Here is a 21,527-nt window from a genome sequence, read left to right on the forward strand (position 1 = left end):
AAGAAGTTGAAAATTGGAAAGTTATTTATTTTTGCGTCAACAATCAACAATTGATGAGAAAAATGAAAACCTTCGGAAAAAGAAAAAATGAAACAGCTGTGTTATTTTATGATGATCACGCATGCGCATTAATCCTCATCATTCCAATTCGTGTTTCGGTGTTTCTGTTTGCTGATAAGAATCAGTTAATCAAGAAACTGCATAAGTCCAGTTTTGGCACTTTTCACTTTATTGTCGTTTATTACTAATTCGGCCCGGCCGCGTCGACTGGTGGTGTCGAAACGCGCCATCTCGCGGCAGAACATGGAGATTTTGATACCGGTTTTTCATGAAACAACATAACTCCACCTCAGTTTTTCATCATTTCATGAAACAACATAACTTAGTGTTGGGCAAAAATCGATTATTTCAAATAATCGAAAATCGATTAATCGGCCAAAAAAATAATCGCGACTCCGATTAATCGGTGAAAAAATAATCGATTAAATCGATGATTTTCGATTATTTTTTTATCACATTAAAATGTTCAAAATTGCTGAAAAAAACGTAAAAATGTTAATTAATTGACCGTTGAAATAACAGAGAATGACAGAAATGTGATTATTCTGGAGAAAATGATGAAAATACAAGATGGATTGGTCAATATTTCTGTTTTCACGGTTTTGAAAATTATCCTTTTTCAATTTTAACGCCAGAAAACGCAAGATTGTGATGAAATTTACGCCAAATACCCTATAAAAACATGATCGATTATTTTTTTCAAAATAATCGATTAATCGATTAATCGGAAGAAGAAAAAATAATCGCCAAACGATTATTTTTCAGGCCGATTAATCGATTATTCGATTAATCGATTAATAATCGGCCCATCACTAACATAACTCCACCTCAGTTTTTCATGAAACTACATAACTCCACGCATTTTATCAAAACAGAATTCTCCACGAGTATACGTTTTTTGGACATCTTATGGTTTGAAAATGGAAGTCCAAATGTTCCAAAAGTGATAAACACCTTAAAATACGTTGAAAAATATTCGAAAATTACGATTTCATTCACCAACTACGATTTTCTGACCAAATTTCGTCGAGTTATTCATGAAACAACATAATTCCAAAAACTTTGATGCGCACTCACTGCCACAGCCTTCATCGGCGAATTCGGCTAATAGGTGGAAAAGGTGTGTAATGTGACAGTATTAAACATACTGTAGTGGTACAATTCAATATTTCGAGGAACCGAAGTAATTAAGTTTTTTGTCTCTCCTGAAAAGTTGGTTTTTGGGACTTATGCAGTTTCTTAATTAACCGATTCCAGTATGATGACTGATAACATAACTTTTCAGTATTTTTTGAGTTTTTTTGTCTTCATTTGTCATTCTCCAAGTCCGATGTATAGAAACGAAGTGAATCATTTAAACCACTATCATTCGTCACTCAAGTCCATCCTCTAGACTCAATTTCCAAGTTCCTGACCGAACAAACGAAAGAAGTATTAGATCACTCCGTATAGTTAATTCAATTAGCTGCATTCCACATTTCACCATCAGTTGTAAATACTGAAGATATTTCAATGAAAACTTCAACTTGTTATTTGAGAACAAAATTCACGTCTCAAAAAGTATCTTTCACCTCAAGCAATTACGATTTAACGATAACCAACATCTCAGTAGAATCGAATAATCTCAAATTCACTAAAAAAAAACACCAAAATCAAGTACACCAATTTCCACGAAAAATAAATGATTTATTGAGATTGAAAAAAAAGAGGAACGATGCCTACATCTTAAATAGGTATTACGATAAATAATAGAAAATCATTTTTTTAAAAAAATAATAAATCGAGAGAAAAATAGGATAATCATAATACCGACGAAAAACGAAACCTTAATAATACGAAACCGATGAAAATCAGACTTAAAAATAAATGCTACGAAAAAGGAATAAGATGAAAGCTATTCTACGAATGGCCGAACTTATCATAACGTGGAACATGACATGGCTATACGCGAACTTTGACTTTCGGTACAATACTAGAATGGACAGAAATTACAGAAAAGCTCAAGGTTGAAATATAACACGATGGAATCTATTATTTTAAAAAGACCCTCGAAGACAAAAACAAAATATGATAATTAAAGAGAACATTGATTAAAAGTAGAAGTACAAAAAATATCACAATTATCATCCTCAAAAGACTTCGGTACAATACTAGAATGGACAGAAATTACAGAAAAGCTCAAGGTTGAAATATAACACGATAAATCTATTTTTTTAAAAAGACCCTCGAAGACAAAAACAAAATACGATAATTAAAGAGAACATAGATTAAAAATAGAAGTACAAAAAATATCACAATTATCATTCTCAAAATACTAGAACGTATAAAGGTAAACAAGCACTTGCGGATTAGGAAAATTCGAATAATATTTTACCACGTCATATGGAATTGGATTCGGTAGGTTTCGGCGCCTGATCTTCGGCAGAACGAGTTATCCTGAGAACATGATTTTATGAAATTGAAAAACAATCTGAACGCATTCCATATAAACGGAATAATCGTTAAATTTTTACTTACGGTAATTTAAAAAGCTGCGAGTATTTTTCAACGATCCAACGCACATGATGCTTCGTCTCTTCGGTATTCACGACACTAAAACGATTTCGCAACATTGGTTTAGAACTAAAACGACTGTGCGTACTATTATGCTGAAAAAAATATGACACAATTAGTTTCTGAAAAATTTAATACAAATATATGTGCGTACTATTACGCTGAAAAAAATATGACACAATTAGTTCTGAAACATTAAATACAAATATATACGCGCAATATTACCTTGATGAATAAAAAGATCTCTTCGTCTCCAACCAATTCGACATTAACTTTATAATCTTGGCGTTTAAAAGCTATCGTAAACACACATTTTTTACCATCCGACTGGAAACAGTCTTTGTAAACGCTTTTCGCAACTGGGTAAAAACCATCCGGCTGAGGTTGAGTTTTCGCAACCTTCAAAGCATCGCTTCTTTCAATTGCGATTGCGAATCCGTGAAACCGAAAGAAAAACATCGTACACCAACCTAAGTTGCGCAGAGGATCGTTGCAAGACACTTTTTTCATTTTATCAAAAATGTAATCAGTTGCGGCTTCAAAATCCGTATTCATTGCTGTACCTAAATAAAACGGTAGAATTAATACCTAAATTCTACTAAACACTATAACATCGACAAAGAATTAGAAATGGCAAATCACACATACAATACGGTTGGATATTGAACCGTTTCGTAAATGGTTCATTGTATAGCAAACATATTGCTGCATTAAAAATCATTTCGTATTGATCGCTATCTACTACGACAGCCATTGAGAGACGAGCAGATATACGAAATACTAATTCAACTGTACCTTGACGAAATACTATGAAAAAGACCTATACTTCAACAAACCGCTAACATAGAATACAAATACCACACGCGGCCAGGCCACAGCAGTGCACTGAACTTGATTTATGGTCTTGCACTTTAAAAAAAAACCATAACCATCAATTAGATCAATTCAAATCAAATTCGATACACCAGACGTGATGAAAAGCACAAACTACGTCGAAAATGAAAGAGAAACACTAAACAGAAAATGAAATGAACGTACTGAACGCGTGTCGCGTGTCCGTCGTAATTTTGCATCAATCTCGATCCGTTGGCGTTTTTAGGCGTTTTCTCTAGAACTTTCTGAACAATTTTTTTTTGAGTTTTTTTCTGTGAATTGCTAAGGAGAAAGCTGTGAAAGCTGTTGCAAATGCAAAAATCGTTATTGTGAAAAGTCAAAAATACGTAAATTCAATCAATACGTCAAATGATCAAACTGCGAATTTTATTTATTTTTTTTTTTTTTACAAACAAACCTTGTATTTTGTATTTATGGTTGATGGTGATGGTATTCATATTCTTCATTATTATGTTTTTTCTTCTTTCATACATTACTTATTGTGAAATTGCGCGAAATACTTCGTTAAAATGTTCATCGTCGGTCTAACAGGTGGCATTGCCACTGGAAAAAGCACTGTTTCCGATATATTCATCGAAAAAGGGATTCCTGTTATTGACGCCGATAAAATTGCTAGAAAAGGTTACAGTTTATCTCTACATACGTTTTGAATGTTACATTAATTTACTCTCAAAACACTCTCGAATGTGTTCTTCATCGATGATATTTTTTGTGTTATTTAGTTGTGGAACCGGGCAAAAAAGCTTGGTACGGATTGAAACGAGTTTTTGGTGATAGTATATTCGAAGAAGATGGCCGATTGAATAGAGACGCTTTGGGAGACTTGATATTCGAAAGTTCGACTAATCGCAAATTACACATCCGGAAATCTACAAAGAGATTATATGGAGTACGATTAAATGTTTCTTCAGAGGTTAATATGTTACTCATATTGGTTGAATTCTTCAGATTATGAATATCAAATGTGTTTCAAAATTCTTGCTAATCTACTTTGTGTTTGAAATAGGACACCAGTTCGTCGTTTTAGATTTACCTTTATTATTCGAAACCGCTTACATGCTGGATTATATTTATAAAGTCATCGTTGTCACCTGGTACGAGTACTGATTTATTCATGTTTTCACTATGCCATGTAGTGCTTATTCTGTTCGACGAGATGCACAGTACGATGTACGTATGTTGACAAAAATTGAACCCTGTTTTGTGTTACATTTGTACCGAAGAAGACTTACAACTCCAACGTTTAATGGAACGTAGCGGCATGAAAGAATACAAAGCAAAGAAACGTGTCAAAGCTCAGATGTCTCTAGACGCGAAATGTGAAAAAGCTGACTTCGTTGTGGAAAACTCCGGAAGTTTTTCCGATACCAGGAATCAAGTTCTTCGTATAATTGATACTTTACGTGCTTCTAATCATCATTGGAAAATTCGGGTTATCGTTGGTTTACTATCGACTGGATTTCTCTCTATTTTAGCATTATTAGGTATCGTGTTTCTCAGATGATGATATCGATACCGTTCATTATCTCTAGTCTGATTCGTTTAGTGCGAAAGTGTTTCGTAGACGAGCCATTCAACATATTCGTTTATATTATGTAGTAGTTTTTCTTTTTTTTCGCGTTTTATTAGCGGCCTACAGTATTTTCACAGCTTAATTGTAGACAGCAGGGTACAGTTAAGGGGTAACATTTCTACTTTTTTTTTCATCGGTACGACTGATATGTCGGTTACGCTCATAAAATATAAGTATTTTGATTGATGCGGTTGTATTAAGCATTCCAAATGTTTACTCGAAGATTTTTAATTTTTCATTTTGGAAAAAAGTTTTTAACGTATTTTATTTCACTCTTATTATTGTTTTCCCGATGGGCGAGATTTTATTTTCCTTTTATTATTGTTTTCCTGATGGACGAGATTTTATTTTCCTTTTCTTTTCGTTTCACTTCGGTATGTTAAGGCTCGTTTATACTGGCCGCGGAACAACTTGGATCCGTTCCGCGGATTTTCAAAAATAATTGAAAATCCATAAGAAACTACGGAACGGTGTCCGTAGCCACTATAAACGACTACGTTACAACTCCCAGCTTTGATTTTCCGCGGAAAGTTTACGGTCTCGTTCCGCGGCCAGTATAAACGAGCCTTTACCTAGTGCTGTACAACAACCGGATAATCGGAATGAAATCGGAATATGCCATCCGGATACTGCTTTAACCGATTAACCGGATGACACCCGGATTCGCCGAATCCATTGTTTTTTTTTACTGTTTCTGTGACTTTTCCAACGCAGAGATTCGAATTCCAAAAAAAAGTCACAGAAACAGTAAAAAAAAAACAAAGGATTCCTGGAATCCGGTTGACAACCGGATATTCGGAAACTCGGATGCTTAACGATTTTTCGTGGTCACTGTTAGGAAATAGATAGATTAACTTGATCAGCAACTTAGGATCATCCATTGACTAAAAATTTGCTCATCAATTTTCAATGTTACGATTTACATTTAGAACGTTTTTCCATATCTCAGCATCAAACTACCTCTAGCCCAGTTTTTTTTCATTGCAAGAATCTCAATTCGATGATAGCAGATTTTTACTAGTAAAAGTGACCGCATTTGTGCCCGGATACGAGCTTGGTGGCATTCGTTTTTTGTATAAATGAGAGAAAATTTTACTTTCGGATATTTTGTTGGAGCTTTTGGTTAGTTTAATTGCTGTGTTATATGTTTAATAATTGTAAAATAATATTACGTGCTTTTAACTCCATTTCAAATTAGAAATGACTGACTAAGCGTGTTCAGAACTTGATGTAAATATGTTGCTTTCTTTAAGTAATTCGAATTTAAAACTATAGTGATATAATTGTGATTTTTTTGAAATAAATTTCTTAATTTGCGAATTTTAACGTTATAGTATTTTTGCTTTTTTTCCAGTCAATGAATTTTTCAACGAGAAGCACAACCAGTGCGAGAATTATACTTATGGCGTAAACAATCAGAAGTCCATTGATATGCTCAATAGTGACAGGTTTGTTACTGGACATGTTCAGCTTTTCAGGTGGCATTCTGCGATGTAACCATTTCTTTTGTAAGTAATCGATAACGCCGCTAGTTGATAATTTCTGTAAACTGAATTCAAAAGATGACATATTACAGACGAGAATTGGAGATCACAACAGAGTAAAATGATTCTACCGAACATTTCATCGATATCTCTCCTGAATGTGAAGTTTTTACGCATCAGTAGAGAAGTGTAAGCAGTCGCGTATCGGCCTGGCATTCTTGTTATGGAGCATGTACGAGATTCCATGATGGAGGCGATAATATGAGGAGATTCTAATACAACGGTGGAGTCTTGGCAAAGAGCAACGGCTATGTCTTGTACCGTCGAGGTGTTCGAACATGGTGGCTGATTGACTACGGTTTGCCAAATTGGCATTATTTGGGGATCGCTTTCGTTTTCCTAAGTAATCACCTTTAGTGCTGAGTTTGAAAAACATCATATTGGGATAAAAGCGATGTAGGTATTAGAACATTACCTTGAATAATCGATACGCGTAACCGGTGTCTCGGACGCATAACGTGTGCGTTTTCCTTTCGATTACTGATTCCAGTGTGGGAAACAGAATATCTACTTTATCTACAGCTAATCGTGATACCAGGACTGCTGCGTACGAGTTGATCATAATTAAACCGAAAAATAATACCACCAGCATAACTATACGGAGAGAGGCTGACTTTGGGTTCATGTTGAATCCTACATCGAATCCATTTTAAAATTTGGCGGTGGAATGAGTATAAATGAACATTGTGATGTAAACATACCTTGAGATGTGATACCTCCTAAAACCATTAAGAAGCATGAACTTAAAGATGTGTGTTCTTCGGCGAGTATTTGAGAGTAGCTGTTTTCTTCCATTACTTTCTTCCATTTTGGAAGGTAATCGGTTGGTTGTTCCTTGACATCGTCTAAGCCTAGGATTTTCCTGTGTGATTCATGAGGAGGAATAAAATAAAATTAAGTACATAATTGTTTTTTATGGTAGTCGATAAATATCTACCCCCTCCCTCCATCCATGTTCATAGTTTTTCGGAAATTTTTTGCTTAAAATATTAGCTTTTATAAAGAATATTCACCTAGTCTTTATCATCATCCAAAGAATCAGACTCAATATGAATATACTTAATGTAAACGCTATCCACAAACTTGGATTCCAAGTTTCTAAATACGATACAGAAGTAGCTTCTCCTTTGTTACGTTTCATGTACATTTCATACCTACACAAAAATATCCTAACTCAGGTTTCTGATCTGCATTGGTAGGTATTTTTTAAATAGTTAGGTACTTACCAATTTTTAGCCACCGGAATTGAAAAATGAAAAAAATCAGCATCTGAACTCGTTACAACAACTGGTATCAAAATTATGTCCACCGATCCCCTGATAAGAGCTTCTTTACCATCCCGGAAATTCATCTCAATAAATTGATTTCTATTGAACAAAATTTTCCTCTTATCGATAAAGATAGCTGTAAATCTATAAACCAGTTGTAGGTATAATATCACGCACTTGAAGTGTAATGTTTCTTCTATTATATTCCATAATTCTGCCATGTAGCCGGAAATTATCATTGAGTCATTTTTCCACGTTACATTTATGTAGGGAAAAATCTGCACAAAATTTTAGAGTTGCATTAGTATTCATTAGAAGCGTATAGCTGAAACATCCGAAATACAAGTAGGTATCTTAAATTGATTCGTACATCATGTACTACCACTTTAACTTCCAAACTAAAGTTACTCATTGTAAGGATTTTTTCGACCGACTTGAAATAATTTATATTAAGAAATGACAGCAGGTGGGTATCTCATTAAGGAAAGAGTGAACGATTTTTTTTCTAAAGAAAAGATAACGATTGTGATGGAAATTGACACATCTAGATGTAAGCATTTTATTGGTGCATAAAATATGACCGAACAAATTAGAAAGGTATGTAGGCTCTGAGATTTTATCATGAGCTTTTTTGATAATGTTAACGTTAAGTAAGTTTTAATTTCCTGATTCGTACCTGTAGTTTAATTTTTTTCAAATTCAGTCATAATTTTAATTAATTTCGCAGTCCTCGATTTAAAATTGAAAAAAGAGTAGGTACATTTATTTCAACTTTTAAAAATTGTAATTTAGCTTCTAAAACTTTTAAAATGGGAAAAAATTTAATTTAAAACTGTCACTTGGAAAAATTTTAATTAAAAGTTAAGAAATTTTAAACTGTTTCTCAGAAAAATTTTAATTAAAAAAAAAAAACGAAAAAAATGTTTGCCATCCAACCATTTGACGTGGATTTATTATTACGAAATGTCCAACTGATGTTTTTATACTCTTTATGCATATTATGCTTATTATTCGAGTTAGCCTTGAATTGTTCGATATTATTAAATTTTGAACTGTTAATTGATCTGGTATTTTTTTTTGCTTAATTTTCTTACAAATTTTTCATCGTGAAGATGACTATCATGAGATACATTCAAAACAAAATTAATTTATGTGGATTTATGTATATAAATATTCTTGTGCTGATTATGTAAATTCTCCAAGACTTATACGCAATTTTATCAGGTTTCGTATGTGTATATCGTGTGTCTGCACTGTGCGTGCGTTTAGGGCTTGTTTGTTTTTTGCACGTGTAATAATAGTAGAAATGCATACTGTAGGTATATCGAGTAAGTTGACCAATACCTACCTGCATACAAACTATACTAATTTGAAAATTAACTACATTTTATATTTGAGGTGTTTTCTCTTTAATAGGTGTTTCTTCATTTTCATTTATGATAGAAATTTGTGTAATCGTGTGCTAAGCTACTGTTTTCTGAGGGCCAGTAGCACAATGCAGGTTTAAACCAGAGTTGTAGGTTAACTCTGGTTTAACTAAAATGCAGTGTAGCACAATGGACGGTTAAACTTTTTTTGCAGCTTAAACCAGGTTTTACTTAACTCCTCAATTTTTGGAGGTTAACCTAGGTTTAACAAATCCGCGCGTGTTCATTGGTTGTTTCAAGTTGTGTGATTACTGATTATTTTGCAAATGGAAACCGATAACTTCAAATAATACCAACTTTTGACAAATACGAATTATAATTACTTACATTGAATGACAAAAAACAAGAATAATATTGTTGAATGTAAAATTTCGAATCATATCACCACCATACTGAAAAATTTGATGACTATTGTTCAAAATTGGTCATTTTCCCTCAAACAAATTAATTTCCTGCAGCAAAAAAATTAAATCTAGTCAACTATCCGTTCGAGAATATTTATTTTTTTAAAATTTATTCAAAAATTAGAACTTTGTTTCCAATCGTAAGATATTTCTAATCATTAAAAATGTAATCAAAAATCACTCCAAAACATTGATATAAGTGATATCACGGACATAGCCAACAATAATTGCGACAAAATTTGATTGAATGACGCGTTAATCGAAGGATTAGTTAATCTAAACCTGAACCAATGTTGTGCAACGCTACAGAAGTTGAACCTGGTTCAAAATTTAAACTAAGTTCAGCTAAACCAAAATTTAAACCTGCATTGTGCTACTGGCTCTGAGATTATCATTTAAGGCATTTAAATGGGGGGAGGAGTTTTTTTTATCTAAATGAGATGGTCTCTCGACTCCTTTCCTCGAATGTTTGGTAAAATCATCGTTTGTATCGATTCATATATCATTTACTGTAACATTGTAATTCATCCATATTTCTGCGAAAGCTTTTCTTTTCAAAAAATGTAAACTCTATGCAGATTGATCCCCTTTTATCTCCTCTCCACGTCATTGGTTATGTTATGTTTTATGTTAAATTGAAATCAAAATTTAATTAATTATTCGAGTGGCTTCGTACATTTTGAAAAATTCAAAAAAATGTTCATATACCTACACTATAAGCATAATGTTTTAAGCTGAACATTGAAATATTATACTATCTACATATTAAAAATAATATTAATTTATGTACTCGTAGGTACCTATAATAGATAATTTTAATGTTTGTTGAAATTCGTCTGTCGTTAACAAATTAACGAAATGACTTTATTAAAATGAAGGTTAATCTTTGATTTTTCCTTTTTTGTATTTTTTAATTAGACGATGAATAAAGTTTAAATGTACGTACAAACCTTTTTTGTTAATTTTTTTAAAGATCATTTGATGTGTGATAATCTTGAAAAGAAATTTAGAGCACTATACTATACCTTTACCTACCTACCTACCTATAATATTCGTTGATAATGTTGATTAGGTGCAGTTGTTATAATTATCCAAATTTTGTAATGTTTTTCACTACCTATAATATTCGTTGATAATGTTGATTAGGTGCAGTTGTTATAATTATCCAAATTTTGTAATGTTTTTCAATCTTCTGTGTACTTTGATACCTACTACATTTTTCTATATTAAAATATTACCTGCGGTTTTTATTTCGAAAAGAAGTGTAAATGGAAATAGATGATTAAAAATAACGAAACGAAGCGATAGGAAACTGATTTCGTGACAATTTCTCAAGTTTTCAGAAATGTGAATTTTATTCTTGTTCAAATAGCAACGTTGCTCAAATTTTGAGATCTTTGATTCCTTCATAGTTCATTTTCTTCTGATTGATCCAAATGATCCTAAGCAGGGTATGAAAAATGTGAAGGCATGTCACTATAACACAGACAACAGCCATGATCACTATCAATCCGGCATAATGACAATAGGAGTAATTGCACCCCCCCCCCGCCGATCCACCGGAATAACTTTTTTCTTAAAGGGGACATCCTAAGGAACATTTTAAAGCAAACTTGCCCAAAAAAAGTTGGCCTCACTTACAAAATGGCGGCCATTTTGATTGAGAGGTCAGCCGAAATCGCAGATTTTGCGTTTCAACATACCTAGCATTTGCACAAAATTTTTCAAACCTTACAAATGTAGATCGAAAGATCATGCAAAAATTTATCACCTGTCAAAATTACAAGTGCTAAAGTGCGTTTTTCGATTTTTGGTGAATTTTCAAAAATCAAATTTAGGCCAAAAAATTGAGGGAAAAAAATCAAAATGTTACGAAATTGACCAATAAAGCTGAAATTTGGGATATACTATATTTTCGACATGCCAAATTGAGTGGAAACGGTTTCAACCCGTTTTGAGCAGTTCTGGAGCCGCCAGAAGATTTTTGAAACTCGAAATTCCCACAAAATGTCATCAATGGAGTTGGAAACCCGAAATTTACTCTGCAAACTAATTTCAATACGCTACGAAGTACTGCTGATGAATTTCAACCCGTTTTGAGCAGTTCTGGAGCCTCCAGCAGATTTTTGAAACTCGAAATTCCCACAAAATTTCATCAATGGAGTTGGAAACCCGAAATTTACTCTGCAAACTAATTTCAATACGCTACGAAGTCAACTGCAGATGGATTTCAAGTCGTTTTGGAGCCTCCAGCGACTTTTTTGAAAATTACTGGAGCCTCCAGTAGATTTTTTAAACTTGAAATTTCTCCAAAATTTCATTAAACTGAGATGGAGAGTCGAAATTCATTCTGCAAACTTATTTCAATACGCTACGAAGTTGACTGCTGGTGGATTTCAAGTCGTTTTGGAGCCTCCAGCAACTTTTTGAAAGGTTGTATGGCATTTTTTTGGAAAATTAAAATTTCCTAAAAGTAGCTGGAAGCTTCAAAACCATTTGAAACCACCATGTAGTCTGCGAAGTAAATTTCAGCTTGCCAACTCCATTTGATAAATTAATGTTGCGGGAATTTCAAGTTTCAAAAATCTACTGGAGGCTCCAGTGATTTTCGAAAAAGTCGCTGGAGGCTCTAAAATAACTTGAACCCTCCTGGAGTCGTCTTCAGAGGTTATTAAAATTGGAGTCTAGTGTAAATTTCAGCTTTCCATCGCCATTTGACGAAATTTTGTGAAAATTTAAAGTTTCAAAAATCTGATGGAGGCTTCAGGAATTTTCAAAAAGTCGCTGGAGGCTCCAAAACGACTTGAAATTCGCCAGCAGTATTTTGTAGCGTATTGAAATTAGTTTTTCTTGAAAATTATAAATTTCAGCTTTACAACTCCAATTTAATGGAATTTTGTGAGAATTTCGAGTTTCAAAAATCTGCTGGAGGCTCCAGAACTGCTCAAAACGGGTTGAAACCGTTTCCAATCGATTTGGCATGTCGAAAATAGGGTATATCCCAAATTTCAGTTTTCTTGGTCAATTTGGTAAAATTTTGATTTTTTCCCTCATTTTTTGGCCTAAATTGGATTTTTAAAAATTCACCAAAAATCGAAAAACGCACTTTAGCACTTGGAATTTTGACAGGTGATAAATTGTTGCATGATCTTTTGATCTACCTTTGTAAGGTTTGAAAAATTTTGTGCAAGTGCTATGTTGAAACGCAAAATCTGCGATTCCGGCTGACCTGTCAATCAAAATGGCCGCCATTTTGTAAGTAAGGCCAACTTTTTTTTGGGCAAGTTTGCTTTAAAATGTTCCTTAGGATGTCCCCTTAAAGAAAAAAGTTGTCCCGGAGAATTAGCGGGAGGGGGGGTGCAATTACTCCTATTGTCATATGCCGGACTATATCACTAATAAAGAGTTTTTTCTTTAAATTTTTATGATTTTTTTTACTCTTGTTTCAATTAATGTTATGGTTCTAAGTCAGAGAGTGATCGACTGATCTTATTGCGTCTGGTTTTGGAATTTATCGATGGTTCTGTCAAAACCTTTGAACGGAGGTAGGTAATTAGGTATGTCGAAAATCATACCTATATTTTTATCAACTTTTATAAATTAAATGAAAAAAGTTGTGTGTTATATTTTTTTCATATCTTTTAATAATAAATGTTGTTGGAATATATTCATTTATTTTATCGACTCTACAAACTCAGAAAACATTGATTAAAAAATGGGTGAATGGGAAAACAGCGAGTATACCTATCTGGAATAAGGGTTTAAACAACTTTTCGGGGAATTTTTTTGATCATACTTATCACAGGTCTTGAAAAACTGTTCGCAAGGTTGAAAACAGGAAGAGTTGAGCTTTTTTTAAATATATACCTACTTATAATAATGTATTGAAATCAGTGTTGTTTTACTAACAGTATGTAACAAGTAAAAACTTTGAACACGTTTTTTTCAAAATCAACTTTGGTTTCTCTGGAAATGAAGCACTTCTTTACAACAGTATTTTTCTGCCTATGAACTATGGAAAATAACACAGAACACAGATACCTATTATTTCAACCGAGTAAATTAAAGAATACGACTACAATTATGTACAGACGAGACGAATTTCAAGAATCATTTTGAATAAATTTTCCTAATCCAGAAGATAACGCATTAAAAACTCAAGTTGGCATTGCTCCAGCACCGAGCAATATGATTCCTGTTAACCGTGAAAATTTTGGACGATGAAGATTCGGCGAACTTGATCTAGATGAATTTCTAGATTGATCATCGTATTCGTTAAATTCAATATTTTAAACTGAATGAGAATATTACTCCCTGAAGTACCTATACCTACTCTCGTACGATGACACCACAGATTAAGTTCCGACGATGCATTAAATCGAATCGTATTAAAACGTATCTATACAGTAGCAATCGTCTCTCTATACGATACAGAATAGGTAAACCACATGGGATCTTTAGCATTGATATTGACCACCGGTATAAGCAATTAATTATTCGACATTTCCTACTGTCACAATTTCTCAAAATACTTCTACATGTTTTTTATAATTACCAGGAAACGGAGTCAACTAGCTCGAAGATATGAAAGATTCTACACAAAAAATCGTACCGGCGATATTATCTCTGGAACCTACACCATATCTAGGTAATTAGACCCGAGGCATTTCAGCAGATGAAATAATTACATTATTGATCGTAATTTGAGAATCATTGGTAGGTATTCCATTTGAAGACGACGCAATGTCACCAGCCGACAATGAATATGCCAAAACTGCGCTAAAAGGTTCGAAGCTGATAACCTTGATCGTCAATATTTTAAATGACTGGAATAAAATCTACCATAGGTAGGTATTGCTAGATACCTACGTTGTTTGTAAGCTTAAACTTGTTAAGAAGTGGACGAAGATGTGTGAAAATTTTTTTATCGTTTAGACGTGTAGGTTTCGTAAATCTTGTTAATTGATTAATGAAAAACGCTTCTCGCGATCACGTTTGTATATATTTACACCTCCGATGAGATTTTATCGCAGTGTCAACACGTGAGAGCGTTGATTCATCCTCAATTCGTCAATTTTCTATTGTACGGGTGAACTTTGGTCTTTAACCTATGAGTTTGGTTTTCCTCAGTAATATTTACCTAATTGTGAGTTTCCAATTAGTCGATTTTCATGGAATAGTGTATGTCATTTTGTGATTTACTTATATAAGTGCATCGAAATTGAAGTTTGATTCAGTGTGTCGATGGTTGACGTGAATGTGTATACTTACCTAGTCTACTCGTAGTGTCTTTTAATTTTTTTTTTTTAGTTCTTTTTTTTTAAAAATTATTGTTAAAATGAAGAGTTGTGTAACGTTGGTGATTTTCTGTGCAATAATTGGAGGTAAGCTGCACTCGTATGTTCCATTTTCCATTATTCACTTAAATCTCGTGTACGGGGTATTTAGTTATGCAGTTACCTAAATTATATTTCAGTCAATTATTGTATCGATATTCCGAATCCTTTCTCGAAGAAAAATAAAACTGAAACGAAACCTACTTCGACTTCTACCGGATCAGCGTCCACAACGCCAGGAACTATTCAACAAATCAAAGATTGCTTTGAAGATTATACAGAATTAGGATGTTTTTCAAATATTGCTCCTTGGCATTCGCTTCTAAGACCATTTCCTCTGCCCATGAGTCCGAAGGATATAGATGTTAAGATTTACTTGTATACGAGGTAAGTGGAAAAATATTTTTCAAGGGAAGAGGAGTCTTGAATTTTAAAAGTACCTAGGTACTTACTTTTCACGATGATCACGAAAAAAATTATTGAAAAATTCCATCGTGAAAAAGTTTTTCTCAAAAATAATTTTTGGTGGAGAGTTTTTTTATCCTTTTGATCATAATTTTTGAAAGAAAAAAAACAATTTTCAAGACCATTAAAAAATCACAAAAAAATATGGTAGAAAACAAATTTTCAATCACATAAAATTCGTGAAAAATTCAAATTCAGTTATTTTTTTGAAAAAAATACATATCTAATCACCTTTAAATTGCAACCACAATAATTTTAAAATTCGACTTTAAGAAAGAGGTGGCAATGGTGTTTTTAAGAGGCCAAATTTTTCCAAAAAATAAATCTTAAATTGTGCAATTGGGCAGAATAAAACTCTAGGAATATTTTTCCGTATTCCAGCTTCTAAAACGTTTTGATGGCTTCGATAAATTAGGAAAAGTGTTCTTTTTAGACTCAAATTCTCCTCCTAAAAATATCTACATATTTTAAGATCTCGAAATGTACGAATTTCTCTCGGTAGGGCCCTCAATTTTTTATTTGAATCGTAGCTGAAATGTTTGGGGACTGTTCTCATGGGCCTCCTCCTCCAATGCTTTGGTAAGAAAAAAAATGGACAAAACCTATGACTGAGTTACCGAGAGGTTCACTTGTAAGAAGCTTAAGTAGGTAAGTAGGTTTGGAAAGCATTATTGCTGAGGATTCCGAAGTCTAACTTTTATCTTCTGGTATGAATCAAATAATATGTCGAAAACTAATCTTCCTAGAAACAATAGATACAACCTACCTACTGTGTGGACATTATTGGTAGGATGTGAATTTCACGACCTTTGATTCTGTTTTTGTTCACTTTTTCTCTATATAGACGGATATTTACTTACTTGCTCAAGGAACTGATTTTTTTAATATAAAAAATGGTTTGAAACGTCAAAAGATAAAAATTATTGAACTTTTGATATGATGGAAAGCAAAGGTTTTTTTTGAAAACTGGGCTTCCTGAAATGAAGGAAAAAACTGAACCGTCTCCAGTGTTAGGAAATTTCACGTCACGTCCCACAATTTTGTTTATAATTAAGTAGTTTTTTTTTTGGTAGGTAAGTAGTAAATTTATCATACTTTAAAAATCACCTGTTACTACCAAAAAAAAATTCAGTTGAAAAATAATTGCTTTTGCAGAAAAACATTATTTGAATCGGTCAGTGCAGAAAGGGCATAAGTCCATTTTTGCGTTTTTCAGGAATAACAAAAAACTGATTCATTCAAAAATCAAAAAATTTCAGTAAACATGCTTAAGGTCATTGAAAGAGGACCCCAAGACACAACTTTTAGCGCAGTTTCCAAAAAAAAATATTCACGTGCGCCAGTGCTGTTGCTGCCTAAACAAATGGGACTTAGACCCTTTCTGCACTGAATTGACAAAATTTCTTTCGAAATTTATCGGGCACGAATGGGGCTTGATTCTACATCTAAGTACATCATTTAGACTGCTATCCCGTTTAAATTGACCAAAAACCCCTTGAGTTCTAAGACTTTTTGTCGAAGTTGTTAATTTTTTCATCCTTTTTCAGTTCAGAGATTAACTTAAATTTCAAAAAATGGTCTTCTCAAAAATGTTAGTTATTTTTCAAGGAATTTAAAAAATTTTACAAAAAAGTCATAAATGCGGATCCGCCCTTTTTCTGCGCCCAAATACCACTTTCCCGGCAGTTTTGCGGAAATCTGACATCACCAGTCGATCCGCCATACTTTGAAACCCCCATTTCCGCAAAAAAATTTTTTTCAAAAATGTGACTTGTTACCTTTCTGCACTGACCGATTCATTTGTAAAGGTGTTTTTTTTTCATGAAAATTTTCAATTTATTACCTATACAAAAAAATTCGTCATAGCAAAATTTCTTCAATTTTTGAACACTTAGTTATTTTTAATGTAAAAAAACTGTACTTGATTTTTTCCCAATGTGATTCGCTTGGTCAATTTTACAGATCGTACCTACCTACCTACACCTACCTACCTACCTATATATACTTTCTTCTCACTTTCATAATCACAATAAAACTACCTACCTACTTATTTAATTTTTTAAAATCTATGAATCTTACAGTAAATTGCCGGATAAACGATACACCGTCCAGTTATGGAAAGATATTTCAATCGAAGGATCTGATTTCGATCCACAACGTCCTTACACAGCATTTATTACTCATGGATTTTCAAGCAATGGAAACGTATCCTGGGTCACTGACCTGAAAGATGCTTATCTCAAACACGTAAGCAGCAACTAGTCATTTTAAGCGAAAATATTCCTATTCAGCATTAAATCTAAATTAAACTGGTTTAATTTGTTTTTTTTTTTCACAGAGAGACGCCAATGTTTTTATTGTAGACTGGGGAAAAGGAGCCAGTGTTTGGAATTATTTACAAGTTGCTGCGAATACTCGAGTTGTCGGTGCTGAATTGAAAAGGTAGGTATTCGATATACCTACGTAGGTATTTTACGTATATTCGGTACCTACGTATTTGTGAGCTATTTTCAACATACCTACGTAGGAAACAGATCACTAACGAGATGGACATAGGCCTATTTGATGGTGGAAAATTGTTAGGTTTTGTTTATGATCGAGGCCAACTGGTTTTATTATGACTGAAATATTTGAACATGTGCCAATATTTTCGCGGAAAAATAAATAAATTGAATCGATAATTGTTTATTGACGCAAAGGTTTGTATAAATACGTCTATGCGAAACGAAGCACATACGTCTTATATACGTTTCAGCTTATGATAGGTATTTGAGAAAAATTTTACGTAATTTTCCTTCGTCAATTATTGAAATTTTATACTTACGATTTACGTTGGGTTGGTACCTATCTAATTGATGGAGTAATTCCAATAAATTTATTTTTATACACCTTTTATCTACTCTTTAGATAAATTCAAATTTATTTTCAGATTTGGTAAATACCTAGTCGATAATTGGCAGTTGGATCCGGTGCATATTCATTTCATGGGGCATAGCTTGGGTGCTCATATTTCAGCCTATGCAGCCAAAGGTATACCAGGCGTTGGACAGTTGACAGGTTCGTGTAATTTAATTTAAAATAAATACGAACTGTGACCTAGCTAGTGAAAATGTATGCTTTCCATCTTCCCGTATTTGATTGTCGATTGATGTCGTAATGTGAACAAAGTCTTTTATTTACCTTTCGTTTAATTTTTTTCTAAAAGATGAGAGAAGGAAACTGAAATTTATTTGGTAATATTTTCGGTCAATTGATTAATTTTTTTTCATAATTTTCAGCTTTCGACCCTGCTCAACCTGGATTCGAAGGAAGCCCAGCCGATGTCCGACTCACCAAAAATGATGCCACCTTTGTCGACGTCATTCACACCAATATCAGACCCGTGATTCCTTTATTAGGATTTGGATTAATTTTCCCAGCTGGTGAGATATTAAAAATTCATATTTTTGTTCATCTTAACTTACATATGAATGTTGATGATTTTTTTTTATCTTTTTCAATTTTGCAGGACATGTTGATTATTACATGAACGGTGGAGCTTTACAGCCCGGATGTGTAGCACCTCCTCTACACGAAGTCAATCTTACAAGTATCGCAGATCTTGGCAAAATATCCGTCGATGGTACGAATGATTAATCAGTTAAATCGAAACAATATACCTACTCTTGCCAAATAATATTTCATACAATGGCTTGATGACGTTCGATGATATAATTTAATACAAATTTTTATCTGTATAGTAATATCCAAATGGGTGGCGTGCTCGCATGGTAAATCATATCTGTACTATACTGAAGCTTTGCTCAATGATTATTGTACATTCTGGGGACGTTCCACCGGTTACTTTGGCACTGCTGTGGAGTATGTATTATCAATACCTATACGATTAAATCAACAATCGATCTTCATGCAATAATATACTTACTCAATCCTACTTTTTTATGTTATAGTGTTGCTACCTTTGGTAAACTTGGTCTCACTTTGGAAAAATTCGATAAATGTACGTTGGATAAATGCAGTCCGATAGGTTTGGAGTCGGAAGAATATCCGGCCAGAGGAGCATTCAGTGTCAGTACCAGTCCAGATAGTCCGTATTGTCGTAAGTTTCGAATTATTTTTATTTTTAATTCGGCATAGTGATAAAAATGTCTGGTAATTGACCTTATTTCCATTCATTATAGAAAATGATCCCAGAATTACTAAACAAATGAAAGAATTAAGGCAACAAAAATCACAACAACAGGCCAATGGGTAAGTAGGCTGACTTTGTTCATTAAGTAGGTACATAAGGTGCTTACCTATTTTTTTTTTTTTTTATTCCCTATGCGTTGCAGTAGAACGATAATAATTTTTTTTCTCGATATATGCATACTTGAGTAATTTTGATTTTCATGCATCTCATTTTTCAGTGAAACCAAAACCAATTCGAAAGGAACTCTTGGAACTCTGAAAGATATTTTAAAGTCGCCGTTCTAACACTCGAACTATCGAAAACGAATTGAAATTGGAAAAAAAGGCCAAAATGTGCAGCGTTAATAACACCCTTTGGTTCGAAACTTACCTTTATTTTATAGAGAGAAATGACAAAATGCATTTATGAATATTTTATTTATTAGTAATTTCTAAGTGTTGTTGAATAAATTCATTCAAATGTTGTTTCATGGTTTTTGCATAAACTTTTTGAATTATCGATTACCTACATAGGTAAGTACTTACTAACATATAAGGAACGATTTTAAATCACCCATTTCAAATTTTATATGGATTTTCAGAACTTACATACGTAATTTATGTGCTAGCTACTGTCTTTATTGAAATGCCTGTATTTCTTCATGCTCAAAAATCTTGCAATCATGTGATCCAGAAAATTTGTTTAAGAATGGGGAAAACTTCGCTCAAAACTGTTGGAAATGTGTAATTTTCTAACTAGAAGATGAGAACATTGTTGCAAAATCGCTGAGTAGATGCGCACCTACTTCTTTCAATTAAACCAACTTTCTTTAAAAAAAAAAACAAAAAACAAAACTAACATAGTAGCCCAGTCAAATTGCAATTTGACCCAAACATAATTGCGATCAAAGTTTTTTTTTTGTGAATATTGTCTAGGGTGATATGCTGAACAACATACTAAAAGTCCCCGCCCCTACCCCACGAGCTAACCCCCCCCCCCTGGATTAAAGCCTCCCAAAATCAGTTTTTCGTCAAGAATTCCTGAAATATTGAATTTTGAGTAAAATGAGCTCAGTGATCATTTCATCTCCTCTCCAATACCTATCAAATGAGCTATCGACCAACTCCCTAGCCTCAAGGGGGTGGCGCTACGACCCCTCAAAGTGACGTGATTTTAATAATTTTACATTTTATGACTTGGGACTTGTAACCTGTTCTGATTGATATAATGAAGTCAAACTTGGGGAATGAGATTCTTTTGAGAGGTAGAGTTAACCTCTGGAGTGGGGAGGGTCAAAGTTGAAAATTACAGAAAGGTCATTTTTTTGGAGGGGCATAACATGACCCCAAATGAATGAAAAGGGTCCAAAATCATACCATCGGACAGTACCCTATCTGTGATCAACATATCCAAATTTCAGCTTCCTAGGTCATCCCCACCCCATTTAAATCGGAATTAAGGTGAAAATCCCCTTATTCTGCCCCTATTTTCGGTTTTTTCCATCTTAAAAGGAATGGGGGTGACCTAGGAAGCTGAAATTTGGATATGTTGATCACAATGGGAATAATGTCTGATGGTATGATTTTGGACCCTTTTCATCCATTTGAGATCATATGTTATGCTCCTCCAAAAAAATGACCTTTCTGTAATTTTCAACTTTGACCCTCCCCACTCCAGAGGTTAACTCTACCTCTCAAAAGAATCCCATTCCCCAAGTTTGACTTCATTTTATCAATTAGAACAGACTTTGAGGGGTCGTAGCGCCACCGCCCTTGAGGCTAGGGAGTTGGTCGATAGCTCATTTGATAGGTATTGGGGAGGAGATGAAATGA

At 33.6% G+C, this 21,527-nt stretch overlaps 3 protein-coding genes and 1 pseudogene across 5 annotated transcripts; 2 read left to right on the forward strand and 2 right to left on the reverse strand.

The window, feature by feature from the left end:
* Nucleotides 1–1,725: 1,725 nt before the first annotated feature.
* On the reverse strand, nucleotides 1,726–3,655 carry LOC135845308 (uncharacterized). Of its 2 annotated transcripts, none has more exons than XM_065363792.1 (4): nucleotides 3,262–3,655; nucleotides 2,839–3,176; nucleotides 2,578–2,708; nucleotides 1,726–2,496 (listed from the first exon to the last, which is right to left on the reverse strand). In XM_065363792.1, the coding sequence occupies exons 1-4, from the start codon at nucleotides 3,365–3,367 to the stop codon at nucleotides 2,439–2,441; spliced, it is 633 nt and encodes a 210-aa protein (XP_065219864.1). In that variant the 5' UTR covers nucleotides 3,368–3,655; the 3' UTR covers nucleotides 1,726–2,438. The 2 variants fall into 2 exon arrangements, with proteins under 2 accessions (XP_065219864.1, XP_065219866.1); XM_065363794.1 differs by having other exon boundaries at nucleotides 3,409–3,652.
* A 129-nt stretch (nucleotides 3,656–3,784) lies between these two features.
* Nucleotides 3,785–10,973, forward strand: LOC135845309 (dephospho-CoA kinase domain-containing protein-like; annotated as a pseudogene).
* LOC135845307 (uncharacterized) lies at nucleotides 4,878–8,165 on the reverse strand. 2 transcript variants are annotated; one of them, XM_065363791.1, is made up of 7 exons: nucleotides 8,070–8,165; nucleotides 7,851–7,991; nucleotides 7,638–7,778; nucleotides 7,326–7,486; nucleotides 7,040–7,257; nucleotides 6,701–6,963; nucleotides 4,878–6,629 (listed from the first exon to the last, which is right to left on the reverse strand). In XM_065363791.1, exons 1-7 carry the CDS (start codon nucleotides 8,129–8,131, stop codon nucleotides 6,389–6,391), a joined length of 1,227 nt encoding a protein of 408 aa, XP_065219863.1. In that variant the 5' UTR covers nucleotides 8,132–8,165; the 3' UTR covers nucleotides 4,878–6,388. The 2 variants fall into 2 exon arrangements, with proteins under 2 accessions (XP_065219863.1, XP_065219862.1); XM_065363790.1 differs by having other exon boundaries at nucleotides 7,851–8,131.
* A 3,648-nt stretch (nucleotides 10,974–14,621) lies between the features above and the next one.
* Nucleotides 14,622–20,179, forward strand: LOC135842735 (inactive pancreatic lipase-related protein 1-like). The gene is made up of 11 exons (XM_065360336.1): nucleotides 14,622–15,107; nucleotides 15,200–15,446; nucleotides 17,606–17,771; nucleotides 17,863–17,966; nucleotides 18,454–18,581; nucleotides 18,803–18,946; nucleotides 19,033–19,146; nucleotides 19,265–19,385; nucleotides 19,475–19,623; nucleotides 19,706–19,775; nucleotides 19,934–20,179. The coding sequence occupies exons 1-11, from the start codon at nucleotides 15,062–15,064 to the stop codon at nucleotides 19,998–20,000; spliced, it is 1,356 nt and encodes a 451-aa protein (XP_065216408.1). The 5' UTR covers nucleotides 14,622–15,061; the 3' UTR covers nucleotides 20,001–20,179.
* Nucleotides 20,180–21,527: the final 1,348 nt, after the last annotated feature.

Source organism: Planococcus citri, chromosome 4 (assembly GCF_950023065.1).
Source record: "Planococcus citri chromosome 4, ihPlaCitr1.1, whole genome shotgun sequence".
In the NCBI taxonomy this organism is placed as follows: Eukaryota; Metazoa; Arthropoda; class Insecta; order Hemiptera; family Pseudococcidae; genus Planococcus; species Planococcus citri.

Excerpts from the sequence above, each read along its gene's own strand:
- LOC135845308 (XM_065363792.1), bottom strand. The coding sequence starts at position 3,367 with ATGGCTGTCGTAGTAGATAGCGATCAATACGAAATGATTTTTAATGCA. Across the intron at positions 3,177-3,261 it reads GTTCAATATCCAACCGTATT|GTACAGCAATGAATACGGAT; the intron begins GTATGTGTGATT and ends CGTTTTATTTAG. Across the intron at positions 2,709-2,838 it reads AGATCTTTTTATTCATCAAG|CATAATAGTACGCACAGTCG; the intron begins GTAATATTGCGC and ends TATTTTTTTCAG.
- LOC135845307 (XM_065363790.1), bottom strand. The coding sequence starts at position 8,131 with ATGATAATTTCCGGCTACATGGCAGAATTATGGAATATAATAGAAGAA. Across the intron at positions 7,779-7,850 it reads ATTCCGGTGGCTAAAAATTG|GTATGAAATGTACATGAAAC; the intron begins GTAAGTACCTAA and ends ATTTTTGTGTAG. Across the intron at positions 7,487-7,637 it reads TGGATGATGATAAAGACTAG|GAAAATCCTAGGCTTAGACG; the intron begins GTGAATATTCTT and ends TGAATCACACAG.
- LOC135842735 (XM_065360336.1), top strand. The coding sequence starts at position 15,062 with ATGAAGAGTTGTGTAACGTTGGTGATTTTCTGTGCAATAATTGGAG. Across the intron at positions 15,108-15,199 it reads TTTCTGTGCAATAATTGGAG|TCAATTATTGTATCGATATT; the intron begins GTAAGCTGCACT and ends ATTATATTTCAG. Across the intron at positions 18,947-19,032 it reads TGGATTAATTTTCCCAGCTG|GACATGTTGATTATTACATG; the intron begins GTGAGATATTAA and ends TCAATTTTGCAG.